Source organism: Penicillium hordei (genome assembly GCF_028827395.1).
Source record: "Penicillium hordei strain IBT 12815 chromosome Unknown utg000005l_segment0_segment0, whole genome shotgun sequence".
Classification (NCBI taxonomy): Eukaryota; Fungi; Ascomycota; class Eurotiomycetes; order Eurotiales; family Aspergillaceae; genus Penicillium; species Penicillium hordei.
The window spans coordinates 616,351-638,339 of NW_026623146.1; the positions used below are offsets into that span (position 1 = coordinate 616,351).

Here is a 21,989-nt window from a genome sequence, read left to right on the forward strand (position 1 = left end):
TAGAACTCAGTTTAACCGAAGTGGTATGTATATATATAGGTGTCACACATGTTGTGGGATCACACTACTATAATTTATAATACCGAGTATAGTAGCCTAGATATAATCTTGATCTGTAGTAATATCCTACTAGAAATTTTAAATATATACCGAAGAAGATCTAGGAATTCTATAAATAGTACCTTCTAAAACCTAGCCCTCCTATATAACTCTAAGACTAGCTTAATACTAATAAAGAAGGACAAATCTGTCATAGATAACTATGTGCGCTACTATATATATTGGTCCTGGGCATATCAGAGCGAGGGCTCTGATATAATGGTCTTCTGGCCGAGCGGAAGAATGTGCGCCCAGGCATATCCTTCACAGAATCCTAGAAGATTATACTAACGATAATAAGCTAGTATTTAGGGACTAAATATACTCTTAGTCGGAGGTTATATAACGATCTAGGGAAAGGAAACTCGATTCTACTAAAGGTTTCCGCCTTAGCGTAGTTTGCATTATTTATTTGATTGTGACAGGATCCCACAAAGGATCCTATCTCGGGGATTCTTTCTTTCCTTCCTTTACTCTCTATACTTAGTATACTCGTTGAAATGCACTCTTTCTTTTGAAGAACTGGCTGGTAACATATTTAACGTACTTATCGACTGACCTTTTTATATATATTTAAGCCAGTTACGACAAATACTATAGGGATTAATAATTTCTTTCCACAAGTGCTACGGAAGCCCTCTCACAGACTGAACGAAGAATATTTGAAAAGTCGGGAATGTGGAGTGGCAGGCGTCCTGCGGTATCTACTCGTAGCCTTGGAGGTGCTGTACATCCTCATTGTTTCACGAACAGACTCCTGACTCCCCGAGAAGTTTGGCTTCCTGCTTATGCTAGCTTGGTGCTTGACAGATGACCGAGTTTTGGACGTACGCAGCATGTAATGAAGGGGAATATCGTTTCATTTACTTCTAGCTCAAGTTGGCGGTGAGATATAATCATGGAAAAACTCTCCATCGTCATTATAACCATGGACGACAAAACGGAATGACTGATTGGGCAGGAAGAATCCGTTTTCCTTAGGAGAATCTTCATGGACAAGGTGCATGGCAAAGACTTTGCGTCCACGGGCGTTTTCGGAATTGAGCATGTCTATTACCAAATCAAATAGCATCAAAGCCCCTGCAGTATCTTCCATGGCATGCCGAGCCAACCTGAGGCCAGGGACGAGGTGCTGAGTTAGGTAGGTCAATATATCAGCGTTGGGCCAGCGAAGACAAAGCAACTCCACAATCCATCCTATGTTCATGTTATACGTCTCCTCGTATAAGTATTGTGATGGATCCCATCCTTTCGCAATAGCAAGGATCACCTTAGCCCACCGAGTTAACGGCAAAGCCACTTCTCCAGTCTCCGCTAGAAGCAAATGCCTAAGTGTTTGGCGGTCACAAAAGACCTGCACCAAGGCATACATCGCGCAAGCAATTGCGTCTTCACGGCTTTCGAATGTCATAGGCAGAATGGCATCTTCTGCGTAGCCGAGATCGGTTCGCTGGAATATTGGATGGTCCGTACATCGAAGAAATGCATTATATAGCGAATTCGACTGAGCGAAGAGGAAATCAACATATTGCCTAAGATCGTCTAGCTTCTGGTAAACCTCGGACTCGCTGTTGCATCCAGAAAGGCAATCTCCTCCATCTCCGGGGATTGGAAGCTTCAGGCCAAATAACCCTGACTCATCGCAGCGGGACTGTGAATACCTCTGAAGAAGGAGAATAGATGACACACGGATGGAATCTGTCATTGTGATAAATAGCAGTTCTTGTGGTGTACAGATCCGGCGCGCAAGAAGATCAAGCTCTCGGTCAGCAACTTGGCTGCGATGTGTTGCATGCAACGGTCCTAGAATGAGAAATCCTTTTGCACGGATGAAAAGACTCGCACGCAATAACAGTCGGCCGTAAGGTGTTCCAGATAAAGCGCGGTAGTGCCGAAGGATGAGAGTCTCTAGCCCTCGTAAGTGGCAGTAAAAGGTCCTGACGGTCCCAACGACATTTTCAAAGAGTATGAAGAAAATCACTGCAGCAAGGATATCTTCGATCTGGCTGGTGTCTTGCTTAACCAATTGAATCGCACGTCCGAAGTAGTTCAGCGATTGAATAAAAAGTGGGGACAAGTTCTTTGACCGTGCCTGGCGCGGGTTCCCAAAGGAGTAGGCAAATCGAGCGGCAGAGAAGGCAACCGTTGCTTCTCTAAGAGCGGGCAAGTCTAGCCCGCTTGCCACAACTAGTCGTACGCTTTTAGGTAGAAATTCGATGATATGGGAGAAGTATTGGTGAAGAAAAACTCCATCGGAAACAGCGATTGAAGGCTTATGAGGAATATTCAAAATCTGAAGTTGGCGGCCATTGGTGGAAGTTGAATTCGGGAGTACGTTGTCTTCGTTGATCGTGCCGTGCTGGGTATGTCGATGATTATGCAACTTGGTGCGAGATACCTCACTGTGGTCAAGATTCCGAGTCTCAACTTCTGCTGTCCGCCCCAAATTGAAAGACAACTCTTTAAATCGAAGCGGAGGGCTCCGAAAAGAGCAATGGCTTCCGAGGCGTGAACAGAGCCCACAGCTAGGTCTGTTCTCGTCACACTAATGTCGACGACGTGCCATATCAGTAACCATTGGAACCATCTGCGGGGTAGGCTTCACTTTTCGTTTTTTCTGCCTGCAGGGAATGCATCCATTTCGGCTTCGAGTAATATTTGTCTTCTTGTACCGAGGACGTACAGGTTCGTACATGGGGGACAGCAGAAAGGAAAGTGGTGCCAGGTGATACTGTGAGATGTACTTTCAGTGACGTAATAATATTTGAGTGGTCTCTACCGGCCCTTAAAGGTGGTATCTGAGGTGCCTATCGTGATGAAGAGAGGTAGTAGAAACCGGCGGGCAGCCAGCTCCCTCCACGGGTGTCAAATAGGATCTAGTTTAGTCAGACCCCGGAACAATCTCGGACAACCCAAGCGGGAAAATCGAGGAAAATCGAACGGGTAAACCAGTAAACTATCGACCGGAGCGGCCAGAAGTTCTTCCGGTAAGGAATTAAGTGATGATTGGCTAAGTGGGCCAATTCAAACACTTGCCCCATCCATTAATGCAGTGTTCTTACATCTCCCCTACCCGCCTATCCACACGCAAATCTAACCAATTTCCGAGTGTATGTTGTATGTGGAAGAAAGGTTACAAGTGGAGCTGTATGCAAAGGTATTCATGGTGGGCCGTCAGAGGTAGGTGCTAGCCTGATTAGGCTTAGTGGTTTATATCTATCCGGCCCCGCCAACATGTATTCTATCCAAACATACGCGGAAGGCTCATCGCGTCCTTGTGATACAGAGTATGTAACCTCGAAGGACTCCAGGAGATTACGAATTGGGTCGATATGAGAGATGGACAGCACTGGCAATGATTAAAAGCCAACCCGATTGATGCTAAACTATTATGGACGAGTACAAGTCTCCAACTGCAAGTAACCGAAATAATTCTGTCAAGTCTTTGTTCAATCAGGCACGACATCGACATACAGGTCCCACCCTCCTTAATTTCTGTTATCAGCGAAGAGGTTTCCGTTCATGTATTTAAGTCCGGTGTCAACAGCAATAGTAACCACCGTCTTATCAGGACCTAGCTCCTTGGCTAGGGCAATGGCGCCGACGACATTAAGACCAGTAGAAGTTCCCACGAGTAGTCCCTCTTCCTCAGCAAGTCGCCGACACATAGTGCGCCCCTCTTCTTCGGAGATACCCCGTGCCTCATCATATAAGCTGGGATCGAGGTGAGGTGGGATAAAACCCACGCCAACACCCTCCACGCTGTGACGGCCGGCACGACCCTCCGTGAGAATGGGTGAAGATTGTGGCTCTAGGACTATGAACCGTGTCTCTGGCCACCTCGATTTGAGCACTCGAGACACCCCCGTGACCATGCCAGCCGCCCCGAACATACCACAGAAGGCAGAAATTCCGTTTGGGAATTGTTTAACCAGCTCTTTGCCGATTAATTCATACCCAGGAAGGCTGTCTGTGTTATTGAACTGGTCGATGAAGAGGTGCCCTTCCTGGCTGGCAACACCTTGCGCATGGCGTATCATAGAGGGGATAAGATCTGCTGTGACGGAGCCGGACGGGCTGTGAATCACGTCGACAGTGGCACCCAGGGCACGCATAGTCCGTAGCTTTTCGACTGCAAAGGCGTTGGAAGAAGCCACTCTAAATTGGTATCCCTTGATGGCACAGACGAATGCCAAAGAAGAGCCAGTACTGCCACCACTAGCTTCCACAACTGTCATACCAGGCTGTAGCTTTCCTTTAATCTCGGCCTGCTCAATCATGGACTTCGCCATACGATCCTTATACGACCCGGTCGGGTTCAAGTATTCAAGCTTCAGGAAGACCTTGGCATGGCCTTCCGGAACCACGCGACGGAGACGCACGACAGGCGTATTTCCAATGGCATCTAACGCAGATTCAACAGGAAATGGGGGTGAAGCCATGGTGTAAGCTTTGCTGATTCGGCTTGAAGTTGGAACTCGGGTCTTGGCTGAACAATGGTTTCCGGGCTGGAGGGATGTCAGGAAAGCAATTGAATCTATGCGAACCAACACAGTAGATAAGCGAGCCAGCAGAAAGCACGTAATACACGTAGAGAATATCAGCAGCATGAGTCATGGAACGGACATCTTCGGCGATTGAATCTCAAAGGCCGAACCCCGAAGGCCATTTCCGAAATGTAGGACCTTCACTTTAGCGAGAAAATTCCTATGGGATTGAGATCGGGAGAGTAAGGTGGCATGTTATCAATGAATCAAAGTCCAATTAACCTGTTGTAGTCTAACTAGTTGCGTATGACTATGCAGGCGCTTCATCCAACTGAAGCAAGAACTCGAAGCCAATCGCCGAGCTGGGACCACGTAATACAGTGCATCCCATAGAGTATACAGATGCTGATCGTAAAGAATGTGGAACCAGCCCATTCCTGTAACCCATAAAACCCCTCAAACCCGTAATCCATATATAAGAAATTAACATATAATGATAGTTGTGGAGTGCACCCTCTACCTTCCCACCCCCACTCAACACTCTCTTTTTGTCTGTACCCTCCCTTGCCTCAGTTCCAATTGATGGTGACGTCGTCCTAGTCAGTTGATTGGCATGGTTATCGACTCTTGCCGAGTTCGCGTTCCACAGCTTTTTCTATCGTCCTTGGCTAATACCCATCGTCTTCCACACCTAAGGTGGCAAGTTCAACCCAGTTCAACCCCCGCCTCGGAAGCATATGTGCTTGACTTGGTCCTGTTTGGCTTGGTCTAAATAATCAAAAGATGATACATTATCCATAACAAGCATAGTGCTCGGCCTGCCCACAATGCTGGAGAAGCTGCCCGATAAATCACACAATCGAGACATGGAGCGGTAATTTACCGCCTAGACAGGGGTTATATGTGGGAAAAATACAACCTGTTTCACCACTAGACCATAACAAAAACCTCGGTTCCTGTTTCGGGCCTAGGGGGCCATATCCCAGATTATACTAAGTGACCCACTTTCCTTGACGTTTTGTATACAGTAGCGCCCGACATCGCCTTCCGTGTCGGAAACATGGAGATGCTGTTTCAAACCCTAATCACATGCTCTTCTCAATCTAGATATGGTTACTCCCGTAGTTTAGATCATGTTTCGGTTTCAAACAATGTTTATTATTACTGATCTAAAAATAACAATCTTTGCCTAGGCATCCATACTACAAATAGTTGTTACGACATCGAAGTCAATCCAAGTGCCTAAGACAAGAAAAGAACATTTGGTTTGAAACGTTTCAACACGTTAGTAGACATGGCTAACATCGCGTCGATATGTAGGATGTAGTTCAAGAAAAGCCACATGGAAAGCAGATCAGGCAGATGTTTTGGGGGTGTTTCAATGGTGATACTCGACAAACTGGCATAATTTCAACGAATAGAGATCCAGATTCACCACTCAGTGGAGTTAATTCAGTCGTGGTTTAATCGACTTACTCTACCTACCAACGATTATACCGAATCAACCGGATGCGATATTCATGCACGATAATGCATCTACGCATACTGCGCAAATCGTACGAAATTTACCGTGCGATTTAGAGATTGATGTCATGCAAGTTGCCTATTAGCTAACCGCCTCTCGTTACATCTCATATCGTGATCACCGAGGCCTCCCAAGTAATCGTGGCAGGCATCTCGTTAATTTTATTGATTTTGGTCCTTCCCTCCCCCAATATACAGGCTAAGGATGGTACATACATATCAGTTGCTTAAAATTTCAAAATGGCCTTGCCCTTATTCTTGCCGTAGAAAATACCGACCAGCCCCTCGGCCGAGTTGTCAATACCCTCAGTCTCGTGAATGAGCACCTTGAACGAACCCTCTTTGATCCACTTCTGCACCCGCTCTTGGTGCTCCTTGGTGTAAAGGGGACCCATGTCGGGGTCATTGACGATAAAGCCGCGCATCGTGATACGCTTGAAGAGTACGTTGTGCATGTTCTTGATAGGGTAGGGAGCGGAGTTGAACTGGGAAATTAGGCCGCTCACGACGACGCGACCGAAGTCCTGCATCGCGTCCAGAGCAGCCTCAAGATGCTCACCGCCGACGTTCTCGTAGTAGATATTGATACCTTCGGGGGCAAGACGGGCCAGAGCATCGGCAGGCTTCTCGTTCTTGTAGTTGAAGCCGCCGTCGAAACCAAGCTCCTTGAGAATAAAGTTGAGTTTCTCATCGGAGCCTACGGAGCCAATGACACGCATACCCTCGTGCTTGGCAAGCTGGCCAACGACCTGGCCAACGGCACCGCTAGCAGCGGAGACAAAGATGGTCTCGCCTTTCTTCGGCTTGCCAATCGCGTACAGTGAAGAGTACGCGGCCAGACCGGGCATGCCAAGAGCGCCAAGGAAGACACGAATATCCTCGATGTTCAGAGGGTTCTCCAGCTTGCAAATGCACTGCAAGTTCTGTTCATCGAGCGAAATGTACCCCTGGATTGGCACGTAGCCAATTACGAGGTCACCCTCTTCGTAGGAAGCATTGTTGGAACGGAGAACCTTGGCAATGCTTGTGCTGTCGATGGCCTTATTGAGCTCGAAAACTTGGCCGTAAGACTTGACCTCGGCCGGGCGCATGCGGCCGCGCATGTATGGGTCGAAGCTGGTGTAAAGGGACTGAATCACGACACCGTTGGCGGGAGCGGCAACGTTGGCGTCATAGGCCACGGGAACGACGGTCAAGTGCTGGCCAGGAACGGGGTATCCCTGGGGGATATCCTTAAAAATCAGTGCCTTATTAGCCATAACGTCAATTAAATGAAATGTAGACAGGTGGGAGGAAGTAAGGTAGACTCAGTTAAAAGAATCCTCGATTGATTCTCTCTGGGGAGATACAAGACATTATATATATACAGCACGAGGTCCAAATTGATTGGGAATCAGTCTTGTTCTCATACAGACGACGCAGGAATTATTCCCGATACTGCGGTAATGTTCCTGATGTATTCTTGTATCGCTGACTGCTCCACTTTCCAGCACACTGCACCCCATCACAGTAGCCATGATACAGATCTCAATCGGATTCTGATGAATGAAAATCTCTCACTTTCCATGATCTTCGTTCTTTTTATAATCAAGTCTAACGGGTGTGGGTTCAATTAAGGTTCGTGTTAGCGCACCTGCTCTGCAAATAAAGCTAGCCTGACCGATAATTAGTTAATGTTGAGGAAAGTGAGGTAGTAAAACACATACGGAGGGTTAGTTTCGCTTCTGTCGTGATTTGTGTCGAAACATGGAGCGGTAACTTACTTAGTTAACTGTGTTGATTCTGATTAATACTATGTAATGGCTCTGGCTAACCTAATTTGGGAAACATATGCGCTGGAATGAATCTTAATTGTGCTTACGAGTTTCTTGCGCAGATGGATTACCAGATGGATCAACGCGGTCGGACGGGAGCGGGTTAAATAAGGTTCGCGCTAGCGCACCTGCTCTGCAAATAGAGTTAGCCTGGCTGCCAATTAATTGAATTAATTGATTTTAAGGAAAGTGGGGTTGTAAAATACACGCAGAATAGTTCAACGTCAACAAATGGAGCGGTAACTTACTACTCATACAGGGGTTATACTAAGTGATATATTTTCCTTTGTGTTTTGTATAGTTCAGTATCCTTGGCATAACGGACGTTGTAACACCGTGTACCAGAACTATACATGAGGTATTTCAACCTGCACCAGGATATTCATTCATTCATCAATTTATCAACCTCTACATCCAAGATTAGTTCTGTTTGAGCCTATCCTCCTATCTCATTTGCACATAGAAATCACTAACCTATACTGTCTCAGCTTGCTCCGACATTTAATTTCACTTGTGTCGTGATTCCTTTGTACTATGGATTCTTGACACTCCGAGAATCTCGACTTCCATTCCTTACTCATGTAAGCAAGGACGCCCCAACCCGTCCTCACATCATCTGCTCTTTTCATCTTATCTTCAACAAATGCAGTCCAACTTACTCTTTAGAATCGGTTCCTCTTAGTCAATCAGCACCCATGTCTCAAACCAAATCTCGATACAATTCGATGCGGTTATTTTTCCTTGCCCAGACAAGGAGCAATCCATCCAACGGTTAGAAAAGATTTTGGTTGCAGGGCTTAAAGTAGCCGAGGAGTTCAGTTCCCCCCACTAAATGTAAAGTTTATGGACCTCTATATAAGGCTGGTCAGTAATCCTAATTTATGAAAATGAGCGGTCTGAATTGGCATGAGCTGCATTTAACCCCATAAGCTAGCCATAGCCCCACTGACTCAGAGGAAGTACAGTATCACCACATCGGCACTACCAACTAGCAGTCATTAATCTATCTAACTGGATATGCACTACCCCCTTAACTCCAACTGCTGATCCAAAAGGTCCGCAACCTGCATCTCCATTCCCCGAAATTCAATCCCTAGCTCTCGCTGCGCCTTGGTCGTATCAACCTTGTAACTTAACGTATCTAACCGAGGCAGCTTAATGGCAAGGCCAGAATACTGGCTTTTCACAAAGTCGTGCACCTCACGCCACGGGCGCGCTTGAGACGACAAAAGGTACGGCTGTACACCCTTGATAGATGTGCCGCTTTTCGTAAGGGCGCTGACATGCGCCGAGGCGACATCGCTGATGTGTACGCCGAGGAATTGTTTTCCGAAGGGAGTCTCTGACATAAGCGTTTGAAAGAGGACCCCGTTGCTACCGGATAGTTCTTCGGCGGTTTCTTGGATAAGGCTGCGGCCGAAGACGAGGACTGGATGAATGGTCACCACATCGAAAGACGGGTTTTTGGTTGCCACGAAGTCGATCACGGCCTTGTGGGCGGCGATTTTGCTCGCGTGGTACTGGCCTATGGGTGAGAGGGCAGCGGGACTTTCCGCGTCGAAGGTAAAGTCGAAGTCATTGTCCTCTTCTTAATGTTAGTGGATTCGCGCTCTTGGATGAAAGGCAGCCAGGAGAGGTACCTTTCACAACTGCGTCATCCGCGGGTGGCGTTAACGGTATGATGGACAGAATCGAGGCCGTGATGACCACCTTTCGAATACCTGGAACCTTCACCGCCGACTCCAGCACCGAAACTGTCCCCTTTACGGCAGGGGTCAGGAGATCCAACTCCCCCTTGCCAGCTATGGGTGAAGCCACGTGGATAACGTAGTCTACGCCTTGGAGAGCCTCATCAAAGCCGCCTGGTACGGTGATATCGGGGAGCACGACGAAGGATAGTCTCTCGTCGTATTTGGAGAAGATTTGGCGTAGCTTGTCCGATTGCTCGGGGCGACGGACGACGAGGTGGACATTGTAGCCGGCTTCAAGTGTCTGAAGGACGACCTGGGAGCCGATAAAGCCTGTTGCTCCGGTAATCAAGACGAGAGACATTGCGGGAGTTGTTTAGTGCAGTGGAAGTCAGTTCAGCTGTTCGCTTTTATATAGGGCACACCGGATAAGAAACGCTGATAAATCAAGATCGAGAGACATTAGTTAACTTAGATGACGTCTAAGTAGCGATTAATAATTCTTATAAATACCCAACCTCTAAAGTCCCATCGTTTGTTCGATTCTAAGCAAGCTTTCGGAGAACGCTAACTAATTAACGTAATCCCGGCCGTCGTGCATCCGGCGGTCCCGTACACCCCAAACACCATAGTATATACGTTATTTTAGGTTATTATATTGCAACCTATAAGGGTTTATATACTTTTATGGGATATTAAAGTGTTAGATGTCACGTTAAGCATATTTATCAGGCCATCCTCTTATTTTAATGTAATATAATATAGATATACAGACATGCATCCCTTGTCGTCGTGTATGTTTGGTAATACATGTGAACAACTATTTACTCTATTTATAAAGGAGTCTATACGAGTTTATACGTTGTCCTGAGCGTCCTACCAAAAATTCAAGTCATATTATGTTCTTGTTGTTGATATACAGCCACCTGAAATATCGCATTTACTATATGCTGTTTGGGGTGTACGGGACCGCGCGATGTACAGCACGGCCGGGAATTACGTTAACTAAGCTTACTTACAAAGCGGCGCGCCCTGCCCACTTAACTTAATTAATCCACTAACTAATGATGAATAATGCTATGTAATTAGAGAGAGACTGACTTGGGCGACCAGGCTGGCCATGACGGTCATTCCTCTACACCTGCCTCTTAATCCACAGCTGCCCTGATCCACGGAAATCAGCTGAAGTGGCCTTTGTTCTTATGCTCAGGGGGAAGCAGGAATCTTGAAGTCTATAAACGCTCCTTTGCATATCACCTTGTCCACGGGCCTGATTCCTCAAGCCGGCACATTTAAGACGCCATGTTCAACTTCCAGTATCTGATGGTGGCACTATGCACTCTCTTCATCTCGTCGTCACTCAGCAAACCCTGGGACAACTCCGCTAATTGCTCGGATCTCGTCATTCCCTTGCGCGTCTCTTCTTGGAACCGTCAAGTGGAAGACTCGGTCCTCACCGATGGCAATGCAGTGATCGCCCTGGTGTTCGACCTAGTACAGACATCCAACAGCTCGACCTGGGCCCGCGAGTCCACTGCGCTGAATATCAGCGCCCGCTACTGCGAGCCAAAAGGCCCTTCCCCCCGTCGAGACGCAATTCAACTGCTCGTCCACGGCATCACGTACACCAAGGACTACTGGTTTGCCCTGGGAATGTTGGGCGTGCAGTCGCGGCTTTACTCCTGGGTGGACTATGCCACCCGCAGAGGGTACGCCACGCTGTCGATTGATCGTGCGGGTGACGGCGCTTCCTCGCACCCAAATCCATTTCACACCGACCAAATTCCTCTGCACGCGGCGGTGGCCAACCAGATTGCCGCGCAGCTAAAGCGGGGAGAGATTATCCGCGGACAGTCGTTTAAAAAGGTCATTTATGTCGGCCATTCACTCGGATCTATGATTGGTGTCGAGCTAGCTGCCACGTACCCCGATGCTGTTGATGCCCTCGTGCTTACGGGGTACGCCGCCGAGCCAGACTCGTCGCTCCTCTTGGAAACCGGGCTCTTACCGGCAAAGGACGCACTTCCGGCCAGATTCGGCAGTTTGGATGACGGATATCTGGTAACGTCATCTCTGCCTGGCAGACAAAAGGCGTTTTACGGCCGCAATGGCACCTTTGACCCCCAGGTGTCTGTGCTCGACTTTGACATCCAACAGACGGTCTCCGTTGGGGAAATGGCCACGGCCAGCCTGGCAAAGGTTGCGACCAATTATTCCGGCCCTGTGACGGTGATTACGGGCGACCAAGATGCGACATTTTGCTTTGTCAATGAGACCTCGGCAGGCTCAGGGCCGGGCGGCGAATGTGGAAAAGGGAAGACTTCGGGTCCAGCCCGCGTGTCGTCTCTGTTTCCCGCTGCCACCAGCTTTTCGGCCACCGTGCTCGATAATATTGGACATTGCATTAATCTCCATTATGAGGCAATCGTAGCGTACGCGGTGGCCCATAATTGGATGGACGAGCATATGTCTTAATACGGAGAATTGGGTTATTAAAACTTGACAGAACTATGGAGCGGCAACTTACCGCAAAGGATTCATTGTTTCTGGATCCATATCTTTTTGAAATTGGTTAGCATGGCGATCTCGGTGTTGTAACCACCGGGTATCGGTCCATTTTGGGGCGTATTTCAACCTGCCTTCGAATATGTTTCTCCCTTCTTCAATCAATTCTATTATCCTTGGATTGGTTCCGTTTGATCTCATTCATCTACGTTGTATACTAGTCCATACTGTTTTAGCTTGCTTTGATAATATTGCACAGAACTTTTATCCTCGTTTAGACCTAAATATTTATAAAAAATATTGCGAATCAGAAGGAAGCTTGGATTGTTGTCATCTCAGAGGGATACAAAGAGGCTACATATACACAGCATGAAGTCTGAGTATTGAAATCTCAACTTGTTCTTCGTATAGACGGCCATAAATTCTTTCCGATGTTGCGGCTTCATTACTGGGCCGCAACTGCCTCACATCATAACAGTGAAACATGGGACGGGTCTTCCGTATTAAAGGCGACCTGACCACACAGATCTGGCATCAATATAACATCACAGATGTTCTGGAAGGGGATAAGACTCGGAGTTCAAGACTTCAAATTATTGTGTAGAAAAAGGGCTGTGGAGAGCCAGTTCATTCGCTATTGTAAGATCGGTCGAACGGTTCCCTCTTCCAGTATCCGCAGTGCACCATAGATTCCATGTGACGATGGGGACGCCAAATTATAATTCAGGATCTGAAAGAAGCCCAGAACTCCATGTAAGTTAGCAAATCGACAAGGTAAAGCACGGAAAGGCACGAAAAGGCACCAAATCTCTCGCAGGTCCCAGGCCACCGTTAGCTCTCGGCTTCAACTAAGCTCCGAAAAAAAGTGGGGATCTGGTGCTGATTTGAAACCTGAAGCCAAGCAAAGATGAAGTCCTTTTCTGGTACAAATCTACGCGTACTCTGTCAGGACATTTTCGGGGTAGCAGCGCTATAGAAGAATCTTCAATAGTTTACCGGGTTTCATATGAGCAAAATATAGGACTAGACCGAGCAGATTATGTGGTGAGCACAATAGGAGTGTGTTGACACAAAAGCCCCTGCTCTTTACTTCAGGTGCCATCTAGTGTTGTTTGACTGCGGACATGCTAAATGAATCCGTTGTTGCGAATGTGACTTCAAGTAGTCCAATGGTACAACAGTAAAGTTCGGCTGTATCGGTAATTTGGTATTGATGCCTTAACCCTGGCCGTGTTCCAAACGTTGTCTTGAAGGCATTGAAGGATGGACGCCCAACAAGAACGAAGTCACAAGAGTCGGCTAAAGCCCAGGCACAGCATTCAACTTGATTGCTAACACCAGATATTATGACAAGATAGGAAGTTCAGCGCCGGATTGATCAACAGTCCGACGGGAGCGGGTTTAATTAAGGTTCGTGCTAGCGCACCTGCTCTGCAAATCGAGTTAGCCTGACCCACAATTAGTTAATGTTGAGGAAAGTGGGGTAGTAAAATACACCCGGAATGGTTTAGTTCCATTTGTTTCGTGATTTCCATTTTTATACTAGGGAATTCTCGACACTCCGAGAATCCGGACTTTCCACCCCCATTTACCTACTCATGTAAGCAAGGACCATCCGCTCTTTTCATTCCTCCAGCTAGTTCAACTAATTCAAAAGAATTAGTTGCCCTTGTTATATCCGTGAAACAAAGAGGGGGCATTGCAAGGTTGCAGATCTCAGCTAGCCGCAGTGGTTCTGACGAGTCAATACAATGCCAATGTCCAATGCGGGAATACACCAGGCCCATTCTCTGCAGATGATATTACCGGCCGAGGTGATGATCAATCCCCCCTGCATTTCTAAGCTTCGGCAATAATAACTAATCTGCTTGAGACCTTTACATAAACTTCCCTCCATTCCTAATTTATTGCACTCGCCTGAAAGCCTTCATTCCCATAACAATCATGGCTTCCAAACCCATCGCAATTATCGCCGGCGTTGGCCCTGGCACAGTACGGTCTACTTCTACATATACCCCCACTATATAAGCGATACAGCACTAACAAACCGTACAGGGCGCCTCGATCGCCAGGAAGTTTGCCAAGGCCTACTCCGTTGTTGTTCTGGCCCGAAGCCCAGAAAACTTCGATCCGGTCGTTCAGGAGATCAATGCCAGTGGCGGCCAAGCCTTCGGCATCAGGACTGACGTCTCGGACTCAAAGAGCGTGAATGCTGCCTTTGATAAGATCGCAGCTCAATTCCCATTATCCAAGGTTGTCGCCGCTGTATTCAATGCTGGCGGCGGCTTAGTCCGAAAGCCATTTCTTGAGCTTACTGAGCAGGATTACTCAATGGCACTTGCATCTCAAGCGTACGATTTTTTCCCCACATATTTTGCTCTCAATGAGAACAAATCAAAAGTATGTGAATCTTGGGCGTTCGCACTAATTTATACAATAGACAAGGTGCTTTCAACTTCGCTCAACGCTCTCTCCCGCTCCTGCTGGATTCTCGCGAATTTTCCGAGTATCCTCCAACTCTGATCTTCACCGGAGCTACAGCGAGCCTAAAGGGTTCGGCTAACTTTGCTGCCTTTGCCTCAGGAAAGTTTGCACTGCGCGCGTTAGCACAGTCACTCGCTCGTGAGTTTGGGCCGCAAGGTGTGCATGTCTCACATACCATCATTGACGGTATCATTGACATCCCCCGGACTAAGGCATTGGCCAACGAATACGTGGATGCGAAATTGAGCCCCGATGCTGTACGTGTTATTACGTTTGGTGTGTTGATTTAGTCACTGACTTGCTTTAGATTGCGGACTCGTATTGGTATCTGCACACTCAACCACGGACGACATTTGCCTTTGAATTTGATCTACGTCCGTATCTTGAGAAGTGGTAAACTTTTGATTTAAGTTCCGGGGGATATTTGGATCAACTGTACATAACTTGAAAGAATTGACTGGATTTATTTCCAAGCAGTTGTCGCTAAGAAAGAGCAAGGCGTGCTAATCCGCAAGAAAGCACGAAAAAAAGTGATAAGAGAAAACACACCGCTGTAGCAGTTGAAAACCCCAGCGGTCCAATAGCACTTCGAGTAACTGCATGCCTCGGAAGCCCCTGGCCAATCAACACGACCGCAGCGAGGTATGTCCATCCAATACCCAGTCCGCCAAGCAGAAAGCTTGCAAGCATAAGTTCAAATTTGATGCTTTTGAAGGAGAGGTCGGCACTGATGACTGCATTTCCCCAGAGGGTCGTGCCCCTGGCGACGGAGACAGGAGCCCCGCTTTGAATGATCATCGAAGCGCTAGTCAGATAGCTGTGCCTGGAGCGTGCTTAGAGCATAGAGTGTACCAATGCAGAACTTGTTCGCGAAGCTAGCTACAGCAACCGTGAACGGAGCCGGATTAGGCTTGACAGATGTCGAGTCGGAGCTGTCGTGCATCATGATAATGACCAAGAAGAAAGACAGCACAGATTCTGATATCTGTTGATTTGTGAAGTAAAGAAAAGAAGCGAGGTAAGGAACGGTATAAGAAAATATCAGCGGGACTATACTCATAAAGCCTCTGTAGAATATCACCCGCTCTTACCGCTTTACCCGTTTGTGCCGCAGTAGTGTTGCGCCTTCTGAGAACATCTACTCTACTCTAATAAAATTTACATAATTCCGTCATCGAGACCTTACGCGGTATATAAGAATGCCGGTTTCCCTTCCAATCTAAACTTGCAATCGGCTGAATTCTAAGTTCACTATTCACCATGCAAGGCAAGGTTTCTGGTCGAGGCAAAGACCTTGCTGCGCAGAGGCCATCTTTCCTCGCTGTATTGAGTGACCAATGGTCTCCATCATCGAACCCTAACGGAATCGTGAATCTAGGCCTTGCCGAGAATGTGAGAAAACAACCAGGCTCCTACTCAACATAAGCTAAGAACGTTCTAGACACTCATGCACACGGAGATGGTGGGCTTCATCAATTCTCATGTAAGGCTTCAGCTCTTTCTCGGTCGATACGTCGTCAGTGGACTCTCACTTTCGTACTAATTAAGGCCTTACAGCTACGACCCAATTCACATGTATTGACCTACGGAGATGGGTTCAGTGGCTCCCACAAGCTCAAACAAATGCTTTGTCACTTCATGAACAGTCAATTTTCTCCTCACTCTGCACTCTGCTCCTCCCATCTTGTCGTTACATCTGGCGTCAGCAATGCACTCGAATGTTGCGCCTGGGCTTTAGCAGATCCTGGAGATTTTTTTATGGTCGGACGGCCGTATTTCAATGCATTTAGGACGACTTTTGGAAGCCGACCAGGGTAAGGAATATCTCTAAATTTTCTGGTAGGGCTGAGCTTACGATTTCAGAGTCCAGCTTCTTGAAGTGGAGTTTGGAGAAATAGATCCATTCAGCATGGCCGCAATCCAACAGTACGAAAGAGCATTTACTGAAGTGAAAAACAGAGGCTTACGGATTAAGGCTCTTGTGTTGTGCTCACCTCATAATCCCCTTGGTTTGTCTTTTCGACATACCTGAGAGAAATCGTCCGACCTTTACTAATAGGAAGCCTAGGACGTTGCTACCCTGAAGATGTCTTAATAGAATACTTGAAGTTATGCTCGAGGAATGGACTTCACCTTATTTCCGACGAGATCTACGCGCTATCTGTCTGGGATAACCCTCGTCTTCCCGATGCGGCAGGTTTTAAATCGGTTCTGTCTATAAACCTGAAGGGGATCATTGATCCAAGCCTCGTACATACTGTATGGGGCTTAAGTAAGGTATGGCATTTCTCCCTTCAACCCAAGCCCAAATGGAACTGACAGCGTTCACTAGGATTTCGGTGCAACCGGACTAAGGATTGGCTGCTTGGTTAGTCAATCGAATAAGCTGCTCTTGGAGGCCGCAGAGGGCATTTCGTGAGATTACATGACCTACTTATGGGGGAAAAAGACACTAACCATCTTTCCCCAATTAGCCTCTACAATATTCCATCCAGTCTAGCAGACCAGGTTACCACCTCGCTCTTGCTAGATGACAGCTTCATGACAAAGTATATTGCGATCAATAGGTCACGCTTGGCCGACAGCTATCATTTTGCGACAAAGTGGTTACGGTCCCATGGAATTCCTTATCTTGAGTGCAACGCTGCTTTCTTCATCTGGATTAACTTAGGCGCTGTGGTAAAAGATGCCACATCTGAGGATATTCTTGCAAGGCTCCGAAAAGAGAAAATCTACATTGCGGCTGGGGAACATTATGGGGCGGAAAAAACAGGATGGTTTCGGCTGGTTTTCTCGCACCCGCTGGACGTTTTAGAAGAGGGACTGAAGCGGATAATTAAGTCTATTCAATAACAAGTCTCACTTGCTTTGATTCGGTCAATTTTCTTGTTTTGTGTATTAGGCCAACTCCACGTAAATCCACATGTAACGGAGGTGGCGCGCTGCTCGCACTGGAACAAGAACGACGCAAGACCAGCATTCAAGGTAGATCTCCACTTCCACCTTCCGGCCGACCTTTAGGTTACGAAACTCTATCACCGCATAGATAACGTCACGTTTGCTCTGAGGGACAGGAACCGCCGGAGGAGGCAGAGTTCGAATCCGTAAACGATACGTTGTACCTGCAGAGTATAGGAAGCCACACCTTCTGTTTGAAGGTCAAATATAAAACCCGTTGGGTCTGCAGTATGGCTCGTCTGCTCATAGATCAGATTGTCATTGACAAATGTCTGCGTAGGCCCAATGCCATAGGTGCCAAAATAATGAGAGCCAGACTCTTTGGGAACCATATCAGCCACGTACTCGATAATGTGGTCATAACCGCTCGAGTCAAATGGCGTGAGCTTTGATATTGGCAAACCATGTGTGGTGGACACGAGCATATGAGTCTTTGAATCATATGCAAGCTGTGTCCAACCTGCCGTGTCGTCCAAGCCGTAAGATTACCGATGTCAGTTGTGTCGGTCACCGGAGGTAAGAAGCGCTCGGTGTGCGCGCCTTTCTGAGGGATTGGGTTTCTAGGGCATAGGTCGAAGAAAGGTCCTTGTTCAGTGTTTTCCCGACAGGCCATCTCATAACCCTCTCTATAGCAGACTGGACCTTCTAAGCAGCGGACTTTCGGGGACAATATATTGGGTATTTGTTCAGCGCTTGCGGAAGGCTCGGTAAAAATACATAGATGAGCTGAAAGCGGTACCTTACATTGTATTATATTTTAAGATTTTCTCTTCGAAGGTATGTTTATTCTTGCTTTCTCTGTCACTAGATATTCCAATGATCCGTTGTCGTAGGTCAGTGGGTCACCATTGTCGCCTATCTATGTATGCTTCAACTAGGTCCATCGCCAGAAATACTCGTCCATCGTAGGCATTCCCAAGTGTGCCGATACGATTTCTCTGAACCCATGGCTGTTTCTCGGAAATTGAGAGAATTAATCAGAATTTCGTATCTCCGTGCTTTAAATTCGGCTACAGTAACACGATTTGCTTGGATATTTGGATATATATATCTTAAGCATTAGAATATCACCTAAACCGCCATGACATACACGTATGGCAGCTATTATCTCCTGGGTTATAATACCCTTAATTGGATAAACATGAAAGGTCATATAGTTACCTGCTTCCTAGCTGTAACCGAAGGCTTGTCTCGGGGAATGATCAGGGGATGAACCAGGAATATAACCAATCAGTAGAGAGGACTCTGGCGAATGGCATAGCAACAGTAGCAGCGATTCTATCGAGAGTACTCATGCTCACAAAAGGGGCGGTGGAGAGCTGCCCAAATCAGGGTCCACTGAAACTAAGGGCAAATAAAATGCTGTTTCTGCTGTACCATGAAACTGCAACACGAACAGGCTCTGGTTCACCTTGGGTTTCACTCGCCTTCCAATGATATCTGTAAGCTTTGGCTATTGCCTATCTATAGTTTGTGATATTGCTTGATAGCGTCCCTTGCCTTTGTCTAGGAAATAGTTGCTAATTTTTTGAGGAGAGCCTGCTCGGTGCGCGTCTGTGTTCAGATTGTCCGGAGGAGCCTCTTCTACCAGCTCAGGATCTTGCCAGTTGATTAACTGAAATTTCTCGTCAAACCGAACAGGGTCAGTGAATTTGTAGTTAATCAAGTCGGCATGGAGCTCTCCAAGCCTTCTTATATCCTCCTTGAACAGGTATATTTAAAGAGCTAGGGTTCCAAGGTAGGTATGTAACCTTTGGAACCCATCCATAGATAATAAGCAAGCCACGAAACTTTCAAAAATGGAATATTTTTTTACATATAGTAGTAACTAGTTAATAATTACGACAGGCTGATTCCACGGTGGAGAACTACAGCCGTAGACGTTTTCACCTCACTCTACAGCGAACATCATGGCCACTCTACCAGAAAAGCAACCTCTCATTAACGGCGGGCATGCCCGAATACCATACAAGCTCCCTGTCACGATCTACGTGATCACATGCTTTGTCACATGCACATATGCATGCTTGCTTTCATTGTTTCCCTTGTTTCTTTGTTCTACAGATTGCGAAGGGGCAGAGCGGCCAAAGGTCAAATGCCTGATTTTGTAGGCTTGGTGCTTGAATATGCCTGAATTAGGCCTTGGTTTACATAGATTGGCAGAAATTAAAATAGTTACCTGAATTATAACAGATCACCCGTTGGCCTAGTAGTTCACAAGAATGAAGACCTTTGGCCGCTCTGCCCCTTCGCATACAGATTGCTACTAGTCCTAATCGGGAAAGGGGGTATGTTTGATACGTGGGAGGCTCTACAATTTAAACCCCAGAGATCCCCCACCTGCTCTCTCTCTCTCTCTTTTCTCTGTCTTTGTTATTCTCATTGGAATACACTCTTTCTTCATTGATCAACCTGGCACGTAACACTCCCCTCTACATTTGTTTCGTCGGCGGTACCCTGTGTATTTGACAATACCGTCATTCTTGCGGTAACCCACCCCATAGTCTCGACCGCGGATCCATCAGACGATGGGTGGTTCATTTCGGATTTTTATGCCTTTAACGATCTGTTGAAAGGCTTGGGCATGCATTAGACATGGATAACCGCAGCTGATCCAAGAAAATTAGTGAAGTATGGTGCATACCTTCATGGCAACCCATATGAGGAACGAAAGGTCTACCTCGATAAAGACATGCTAGACCAACAACAAATCACCCCAGTCACCATCGTTCGCTCGGGTGAAATGATAGATCGGGTTCTTTCAGAGGCAAAACGGGCGTCAGAATTAGAGAAACGGCATGAGCTCTCAAGTCCCTCTCGCCGCATTAAAGGACACGCCACTCAACATCCGTCTCTTGCTAAGTTTGAAGAAGATGAGAATGGAAAAGCGGGCGGGCGAAGTACAACGAGAAGATGAAGGTCGATGGGACTATATAGAACCAAGTACAAAAACAGAATTAAAGTGATAGTGACAAAACAAGCTTGAACTTGCATCCAATATTCGATATACTTAATGTACGATGTACTGGGGGTTATGTGATCTCTTGAATGATATCAGATGTACATTACTATTGTATACATCAGCTGAACTTTTAGATATAACCCATCCGATCTGAACGCCGCACCCTAAGAGTGAAATAAGGTTGAGAATGCATGCAATGATAACCAGCATCATGAGTCGCCTATGCCGTAAAGATTCAATCAAGCGTCAACCTCCATAGCCTCATTAGGCTCGGCGGCCTCCTCGAAGTCTTCACGAGGACCACTCTTAGCATGACGACGTTTTCTCTTAGGCTTGGCCGCGGCAGTATCCTCGTCATCACGTTGCTCAGTAGCATCTGCGACATCAACCTCCTTCCGGACAGCCTTATCCTTCTTCGGTGCAGGCGCATCGACCTTCTTCTTAGCCTTCTTCACGCTGAGAGGATTAGGCGCCTTGACCTTAGGCCCGCGCTTCTTCTTAGGTTCCGCCTCATCAGCACTCTCACCCTCGGCCTCGCCGTCTCTCTTGCGCTTGCCGAGCATAGGATCCACATCCAATCCAGCGCGGAACTTCCCACGCTCATGGCCGTCCCGCACCATCTCGGAGGGACCACTCATCGGCTCGAGGACCATCACCGAGCGCTTGACGTAGATGATAGGCACACCGGGGATAGAGCGGGCAGCGGAGCGCAATGCGTGAGAACGGCGCATAGCTTCCTCTTCTTTGCGATCCTCCTCTGTCTTCCGTCTGCGGGGCTGGTTCTCGCTATTGTTCGTCTTTCTCAAGATTGGATCCGCGGATGCGAGAATGTAGTGCTCTTTGTTCTTCTTTGAGTCTGCGTTCGGTGAAAGCAGTGAGAGGAGACACTCGATTTCGTCGATGGGCGTGGAGTCCGCGTTGTGCGAGCAGTGGCGGAGCGGGAGTTCTGTGGGCGGGGGAAGGAAGAGAGGTCTGTATGGTTTTTCGGTTTTGGGGTTGATGGGTTGTGCGGCCATGATAGCGGCGAGAGAGCACTTTGTCAATACTGCGAGATGGTTAGATTGGATGCGTCTTGGTGGATGGGGACTTTGATATTCGGGCGACTCACGAGGCTTGACCTTGCCTTGGACTGTTCGTTCAAGTGCAGGAATTAGCTCCATCTTGAAGGAGTCGGTGGCACGTAGGAAATTCGAATCAACTATTGGAGCGCAAGTCAGTATTGTACATCAGAGCAATGCGTTGAATGGAACATACCCAGGACCTGGTAGGCCTCTCGGAAACCAAAAGTGAGCTCATACTGGTGCATAAGCTTGCGATACTTCTTTGAACGTTTGGCCCTCATTGTGAACGGTGAATGTCAAGTATTTGAAGATTGAAGGCAGCAAAAAGACATGAGCTTGTATGTCGACCGAAACTTTTTTCATTCTGCCGGGCGGGAGCAGCAGTGTTGTGGTCTGTGCTGAGGGTG

At 47.2% G+C, this 21,989-nt stretch overlaps 10 protein-coding genes across 10 annotated transcripts; 3 read left to right on the forward strand and 7 right to left on the reverse strand.

Annotated features, from left to right (window-relative positions):
* Positions 1-973: 973 nt before the first annotated feature.
* On the reverse strand, positions 974-1,804 carry N7537_009188 (uncharacterized protein; the record flags this gene model as incomplete). The annotated part of the gene is made up of 1 exon (XM_056900242.1): positions 974-1,804. The coding sequence occupies one exon, from the start codon at positions 1,802-1,804 to the stop codon at positions 974-976; it is 831 nt and encodes a 276-aa protein (XP_056748910.1).
* Positions 1,805-3,587: 1,783 nt separating this feature from the next.
* On the reverse strand, positions 3,588-4,541 carry N7537_009189 (PLP-dependent cysteine synthase family protein; the record flags this gene model as incomplete). The annotated part of the gene is made up of 1 exon (XM_056900243.1): positions 3,588-4,541. The coding sequence occupies one exon, from the start codon at positions 4,539-4,541 to the stop codon at positions 3,588-3,590; it is 954 nt and encodes a 317-aa protein (XP_056748911.1).
* A 1,796-nt stretch (positions 4,542-6,337) lies between these two features.
* N7537_009190 (MDR family NADP-dependent oxidoreductase) lies at positions 6,338-7,369 on the reverse strand (the record flags this gene model as incomplete). The annotated part of the gene is made up of 1 exon (XM_056900244.1): positions 6,338-7,369. The coding sequence occupies one exon, from the start codon at positions 7,367-7,369 to the stop codon at positions 6,338-6,340; it is 1,032 nt and encodes a 343-aa protein (XP_056748912.1).
* A 1,577-nt stretch (positions 7,370-8,946) lies between these two features.
* N7537_009191 (NAD-dependent epimerase/dehydratase) lies at positions 8,947-9,976 on the reverse strand (the record flags this gene model as incomplete). Its single annotated transcript, XM_056900245.1, has 2 exons — positions 8,947-9,509; positions 9,565-9,976. 2 exons carry the CDS (start codon positions 9,974-9,976, stop codon positions 8,947-8,949), a joined length of 975 nt encoding a protein of 324 aa, XP_056748913.1.
* Positions 9,977-10,914: 938 nt separating this feature from the next.
* N7537_009192 (alpha/beta hydrolase) lies at positions 10,915-12,087 on the forward strand (the record flags this gene model as incomplete). Its single annotated transcript, XM_056900246.1, has 1 exon — positions 10,915-12,087. One exon carries the CDS (start codon positions 10,915-10,917, stop codon positions 12,085-12,087), a length of 1,173 nt encoding a protein of 390 aa, XP_056748914.1.
* A 1,974-nt stretch (positions 12,088-14,061) lies between these two features.
* Positions 14,062-14,998, forward strand: N7537_009193 (uncharacterized protein; the record flags this gene model as incomplete). The annotated part of the gene is made up of 4 exons (XM_056900247.1): positions 14,062-14,109; positions 14,173-14,468; positions 14,558-14,858; positions 14,909-14,998. 4 exons carry the CDS (start codon positions 14,062-14,064, stop codon positions 14,996-14,998), a joined length of 735 nt encoding a protein of 244 aa, XP_056748915.1.
* Positions 14,999-15,406: 408 nt separating this feature from the next.
* Positions 15,407-15,739, reverse strand: N7537_009194 (Major facilitator superfamily domain general substrate transporter; the record flags this gene model as incomplete). The annotated part of the gene is made up of 2 exons (XM_056900248.1): positions 15,407-15,586; positions 15,701-15,739. The coding sequence occupies 2 exons, from the start codon at positions 15,737-15,739 to the stop codon at positions 15,407-15,409; spliced, it is 219 nt and encodes a 72-aa protein (XP_056748916.1).
* Positions 15,740-15,861: 122 nt separating this feature from the next.
* N7537_009195 (Pyridoxal phosphate-dependent transferase major region subdomain 2) lies at positions 15,862-17,454 on the forward strand (the record flags this gene model as incomplete). The annotated part of the gene is made up of 7 exons (XM_056900249.1): positions 15,862-15,993; positions 16,043-16,084; positions 16,159-16,415; positions 16,465-16,610; positions 16,700-16,878; positions 16,934-17,016; positions 17,076-17,454. The coding sequence occupies 7 exons, from the start codon at positions 15,862-15,864 to the stop codon at positions 17,452-17,454; spliced, it is 1,218 nt and encodes a 405-aa protein (XP_056748917.1).
* A 45-nt stretch (positions 17,455-17,499) lies between these two features.
* N7537_009196 (Beta-glucosidase B) lies at positions 17,500-17,984 on the reverse strand (the record flags this gene model as incomplete). The annotated part of the gene is made up of 2 exons (XM_056900250.1): positions 17,500-17,723; positions 17,747-17,984. 2 exons carry the CDS (start codon positions 17,982-17,984, stop codon positions 17,500-17,502), a joined length of 462 nt encoding a protein of 153 aa, XP_056748918.1.
* A 2,776-nt stretch (positions 17,985-20,760) lies between these two features.
* N7537_009197 (rRNA-binding ribosome biosynthesis protein UTP23) lies at positions 20,761-21,863 on the reverse strand (the record flags this gene model as incomplete). The annotated part of the gene is made up of 3 exons (XM_056900251.1): positions 20,761-21,566; positions 21,630-21,719; positions 21,776-21,863. 3 exons carry the CDS (start codon positions 21,861-21,863, stop codon positions 20,761-20,763), a joined length of 984 nt encoding a protein of 327 aa, XP_056748919.1.
* Positions 21,864-21,989: the final 126 nt, after the last annotated feature.